The sequence below is a fragment of the Pteropus medius genome, unplaced genomic scaffold (assembly GCF_902729225.1).
Source record: "Pteropus medius unplaced genomic scaffold, Ma_sr-lr_union100, whole genome shotgun sequence".
Taxonomy (NCBI): domain Eukaryota; kingdom Metazoa; phylum Chordata; class Mammalia; order Chiroptera; family Pteropodidae; genus Pteropus; species Pteropus medius.
Genome location: NW_024354569.1, coordinates 66,251 through 72,690, shown reverse-complemented (window position 1 = coordinate 72,690; position 6,440 = coordinate 66,251). Strand labels below are relative to the sequence as shown.

General features: G+C 33.3%; 1 protein-coding gene across 1 annotated transcript; it reads right to left on the bottom strand.

Moving 5' to 3' along the window:
• Positions 1–270: 270 nt before the first annotated feature.
• Positions 271–6,171, bottom strand: LOC120596708 (olfactory receptor 4A15). Its single transcript, XM_039855180.1, has 2 exons — positions 6,153–6,171; positions 271–1,229 (listed from the first exon to the last, which is right to left on the bottom strand). Exons 1-2 carry the CDS (start codon positions 6,169–6,171, stop codon positions 271–273), a joined length of 978 nt encoding a protein of 325 aa, XP_039711114.1.
• Positions 6,172–6,440: the final 269 nt, after the last annotated feature.

Genomic DNA, 6,440 nt, shown 5'->3' with positions numbered 1-6,440 from the left:
TGTAAGAGGTCACATTTCTCTGTAACAGTAAAGGTACCATACTCCCTTAACAAAAACTGGAAATAAAACCAAGAAAAAGAAAAAAAAAGCCCACTGAAGAATCATATGCGTTTCTCTTTTACTCAAAGGGATCTAACATATTCCACTTAGATAAAGATTAATGCATATGGCTTTTTCAGAATAGTAAGGCTAAATAATTGAATGGAAATGATTTTTAAATGTAATCACTGATAGTGAAAGTGTTCCTTGGTTCAGTGAAAAATATAAATATCATATTCTGCATGAGGGATACAGCCCTCTTCCAACTGAGACCACATATTTACTGCAAAGCTTCCTCATGGCATTTTTCATTTCTGCATTCCTCAGGGTGTAGATTAAGGGGTTTAACATAGGAGTAATGAAAGTTAAAACCACAGTCACAAACTTATCAGAGGGAAAGGTGAAATTGGGCCTTGCATACAGGAAAATACAAGGCACAAAGAATAAAATGACCACGGTCACATGGGATGCGCACGTGTAGAAGGCTTTGCGTCTCCCTTCCAAACTGTGAGTCTTAAGGGAGTGTAATATGACCCCATAGGAAACTAGGAGAATGAAGAAGACGACACTGCAAATTGCCCCTCCGTTAGCTATCATAGAAAGTCCAATGAGGTAGGTGTTGGTACAAGCAAGTTTCAATAAGGGGTATACGTCACACGCAAAGTTGTCAATGACATTGGGGCCACAGAAAGGGAGCTGATAAATAAAGAGAAATTGAGTCAGTGAATGTAGAAAACCTCCAGTCCAGGCCACGAGCAGCAAAAGAACACATACCCGCCGATTCATGATGATCAAATAATGAAGAGGTTTACAGATGGCTACATACCGGTCATAAGCCATCACTACCAGAAGAATGACTTCAGCACCAGCAAAGAAATGAACTATGAAGACTTGAGTCACACAAGCATGGAAGGAAATAGTCTTTTTCTCATAGAGCAAGTCTACAATCATTTTGGGAGCAAAGGCAGTACAATAGACAGTATCTATCAGTGATAAATAAGCCAGAAAAAAGTACATGGGGGAACGTAGTGACTGGCTGGCCATGATGGTCACCATGATAAGCAGATTGCCCATTATTGTCACAATGTAGATGAGTAAGAATGCGACGAATAGAACTTTTTGTCCCTCAGGGCTTTGCGTGAGCCCCAGGAGAATGAACTCTGTCACATTGTTCCTATTTTCCATGTGTTCTGCAGGTGTGGAACTCAGGTGTCAGAGGCTGCAAACAAAAGGGACAATAATGAATTTGAGAGGATTACAAGCTTTATGTCAAAAATGTGATGTCTTACTCAACGATGTTTGCTCCACAGGGCCTCACACAGAGTAACTCTTTAGAAAGTGAGAGGTTGGAATCTTGTCCACAATTACTCCATTCACTTTCCCAAATTTCTTGTTTCAAGTACAATGATGAGACCTCAGTATTCTAACTGGGAGGCATATGTGAGTGGACATATCTGTGAAATGATCTATAGCACAATAGAAAAGTTGCTCTCTCCAGACTATCTCTCACGAAGACTGTATTTTTTACATTATATATCATACCTTGTTTTCTTGAATTTTTTTAGCTTTCTGAGATCTACCTGAAAGCAATCTCATCTCTAATAGCTTTATTTATAATTTTAAATAATACCTAGTGTAGGAGCATAAAATTATAGGCTACATAAACATTAGCTGATTTTCCGAGTTACACCACTATGAGCTCCAAAAACTGAGGAATAAGGCACCCATAGCAATTAAAGAACCAGGCACAATATGAGTATTTATTAAATGCTTATTAAACTTTATTTAATTAAAGTGAATTTTAAACCACATAAGAGAGCATCTGAGTAGAAATAATTGTTATTAAATTCTTCCCAGTCAAAAAAGTATAATGAAAGCAATGTTTTGTTTTAGAATACACAAACATACACACACACAAAAAAAAAACTGAATTAAAAGTTATTACAACCAAGGTTATTCAAGAGAAAAAAATGATATATGTAAATCTAAGTGCATGAATATGACAGACATTTTCTTACTTTCCAAAATTTTTCAGAAACAATTATTGCTAACCATAACTCAATTTAGAATGCCAAAATAAAAATTTTAGACAGATTATGGTATGGTAGAAAGAATTCTATACTACAAGCCTGAAAATACTGTTTAATTTGGCTCACTCATCTTGGGAAAATAACATCTCAACTCAAATTCTTATTAGAAAGGTTATAATCGTTCCAATGTGTGTGTTTCTGAAGAATTCAATGAATTCTTGTCATTGAAATTTTTGTCCTAAGAGACATGCTAAAACTTTTGCTAGTAGAATATCTTTATATTAATTTGATGAATTAGCATGTATTAAAGATTCTTTGATTATTAATCAATTGATTAAACCAGTTATTTTGTTCATATTGTTAGTTCTTGGTTATCTGACTCTGTGGGTATTATGAGATATTCATCCCATAGAGGAAAATAAATCACCTTTCAGATATGACCTGGGCCTATATTACATGTAATATGAGCAACTTTGTTTTAAAGGAATTATTTTAAACGTGCTTTGTTTCAGCCTCTACATTTGTAGAGCATCATTTGTGAAGGGCTGAAGATTATTCTAGGAGACTTGTGTTTCTAGACAGGCAATTTGTACTCTATCATCAGTGGAAGAATAAAAGTATAGAGAGAGAAAATGAGAGATAACTGAGAATAGGCAGATAGAACCCAGCAAGGACCATAAGCTGAATGGAATACACTTTGAGATTGGTAACGTTTGGTTTTGGGGACCTGAATGAGTTGGGAGTAGAGAAATTTCAGATTTCCCGAGCTGTCAGTGTGAAGGTGAACTGAAGTATCACTCAGCATCAGTACTAAGACCTGCCTCTCAGAATGTTTATACTTCTAGATCGAAGATAAATGAGAAAGTCAAATTCTAAACCTTAGAGTATATCAGTAGAAGAGACGAGCTGCCTAAAGGCATTCCATCTTCAGGGTTTCTGGAATTTCATTGCATATATACATAATTAAATATTTTCCCTCAGAATCATGAAGCTATATCTCCATTTATAATCGAAAAGAAGTATTCACAGTTCACAGGCATTGTCTGAGCATTCAGTAGGGGGTTCTAACACCTTGTCCTCTGGAGTACTTACAACACTTGTTTATAGCTGTGCTTCCCCTGTCATCCGTTGGGTAGTAAACAGATCTTCTTAATAACTCTATCTCCAGAATCTATGATTATCCCTTATACATTGTAAGTGATCAATAAATATTTAACTATTAAAAATAGTCTTATTAACATAATTATTACTCTAAAATACTGAATCCTATTAATTTGACTCAGAATGATACAAAATTCTATACTTTATCAATACTGTACTTTATTAAAATATACATATCTATATTAAACATTTGTGAGATTCTTCAAATCTCTTAACATATTCAGTGAGAACAAATACATCACTAGGAATGGTCAACGATGCAAATCCATGATAACCAACCCACAACGACAAGATATAAATTAAGTAAATCTACATTATGCCAAATTCAACAACATAAGACAGAAAACCACATACATGATAGGCAAGGTGTAAAATAACTTGGAAACGCTATCAATAAACAAGATATTAAAAACTATAGGCTGAAATTTTGAGGTTCAGTCCAGATCCTTTTAAAACAGGATCACAATCCATGTCTCAATATGGTCCTATTTAACTGTCTGTATAGTAAAACCAGTTTGCCATGTAAGCAATAGCTTTTTTAAAAAGCATTGAGCAGTGACTGTAAAAATGATGCAGCAAAAATTTTCAGGTCTTAAGAAATACATAATCTGCTCATCTGATATTTTTAAATAAAAAAAAATAGGTTAATTTAAAAGAAATATCACATTTTCCAAGTCAAGTTCTTTAGCATAAAGGGAAAATGTCACCTCTAAAATCTGAACGTGATTGAACAGACTTTGGGGACAAATATAGAAAACTGTCAGATAGAGTGGGTTTCCTATCTCACATATCAACTAGGTCACTTTTGTTTTTTTGCTTTATAATTTTGCAGAGGCAGCCCTGGTTGCCTGGAGTCTACCTTATTTGATTCTAAATTCTGATTTAGAATTTGAGCCTAAGAATCTATACCTATCAACTCTTGGGTAGATTACTCAACATCATCTGTATAATGAGACTTAAAAGAGCATCTAATATATAGTATGGCTTTAGAGATTAAATAGGATGCAAAAAAAAAAAAAAACCACTCTGAACATACTCACAAATAATAAGAACTAAATGAATTGAAGACATTATTTACTGTTATTTAATCCCCATGTAACTTCAGTGCCACATCTCTGCAATATGTTTTTCATATGTTTCCCCAAAGTCCACTCTCTTCTCTAATAATCCACAGGAGCATTTCCTGAAGGATAAATGGAGTGACTGGGTCATTATCGTATACGATTATAGAAGCTATACTTTCTTTATCATTTGTATTACTGCACTGAAATTCCCTTTGCTGTCTTTCTCCATATCTAATTATCCTCTTTGAAATTTATTATTAAAACTATTCTGAAGGATGTTCTTTTAAAAACTTAAGAGGTCAATTGGGTGCACAATACAATATGTCCAGTTTCATTCACAATATTTTTAAGACCCTAAAGATGAGAACATATTCATGCAATTAACTCACAGACAGAAATAGATGTTGGCACTTTCTTTATGATTCTGTAGATCTGGTATCTAACAACATTCATGAATGCCTTTTCTACAGCCACTAAAATTCACCTTCTAACATGGTATAAGCACAGGTTGATGAATCAAACACATAACTAAATTTCTCTGAAATGATGTTTCCACATTTTAAGTTGCAAGTTTCCTTTTGATATCAGAGGCCATTAATTTACATATAAAAATATTATTTGGGGCATATATACAAAAGAATAAGAACCAGAGACTCAAACAGATATTTGTACACAAATGTTCATTGCAACATGATTCCCAATAGAAAAAGGTGAAAAACAACCCAAATGTCTATCCAATACTGAATGTATAAACACGTTGTAGTATATACAGACAATGGACTATGATTCAGCCTTAAAAAAGAAATTCTGACATGCTACAACATGAATGAACTTTAAAAACATTATATTAAGTGCAGTAAGCCAGAAATACAAGGGCAAATATTTTATGATATCCTTTTTTTCAGGTACCTAGAAAAGTCCTATACAGAGAGCCAGAAAGTACAGTAATGATGACTGGGGTCAGGAGAAGAAGGAAACTGGGAGTTATTGTTTAATGGGTGCAGAGTTTCTTTTAGAATAATGGAAAAGAACTAGAAATCGATAGTGGTGATAGATGCACAATAAAGTGTTATGTGTATATTTCCACAATAAAAAAATTACCAACAAAAATAAAATATCTCCACAGAACCAGAACTTTTAAAGATACCATAAAAAAGATAACAACTTTCAAAGAGTTATAGTAATCCTAAATATTATCATTAATATATTAAGGTACAAAATAAATGACTGTTAGATTCTCCATCTGAAGCAATTTTTAAAAGCTATTGTAAAAACCATATACGTCATTTTTATGGTTATGTTATGCTTTGTATTTTCTCTATTTCAATTTACATTTAAACTAACACAAATATTAAAGAAAGTTATTTGTCACTGTACTTATTCCACAATATTATATAAAATAGAGAAAAAATGTAGATACTTTCTTATTTCTGAAGCTCCTAGCATAAAATATTTGAGATTAAATAAAAGAAGTTGCTTCTTAAGAAATATACATGATTTATTCTAAGTCTATTTGCCCTATTCTCATAACAGTGAAGAATTTTTTAAAATATATTACCTAGGTTTTCTATTTCCTCTTGTATCCCTTATTCCAAATCCAGGCTTCTGCAATTTTATCCTCGGTCACAGAAGAAGATGATGGCTCATTTGATGAAGATGAGTCAGGATTATGACCACATCAATCCAGGTGTGAGTGCAGAGAAAGGAGGAAGTTACACCTAGTCACTGCACCTGGAAACACTGTCACAAACCGATATATCTCTCTTTGTCTGCACGAAGCATGACCACATTCTTCAATTTTCATAAACATTTTACAGTTTGATTATGGAATTATATATTGATATCACTGATGAATCACCAAATTTGAAAGCTATCATCGAGAATAAGTATCAAGAATCAAATTTAAAACCTAATTACTATGGTTAACTGGCCAAATTAATCAAACACAACTGTAACAGCATATTTAGTCAATAATGGAGAGAGCTGGATAATCACAGAAATGGGCTTTGTTTTGAATATTGTTAAAGCATTCATATGACTGTTTTATATGGTTCATATCTAGCAAAATACTAGCTTTTATTTTACATCTTGATGGTTGCATTAATACCCAAAGAGAAATCTCCTCCTGAGTACAGGAAGATATAAC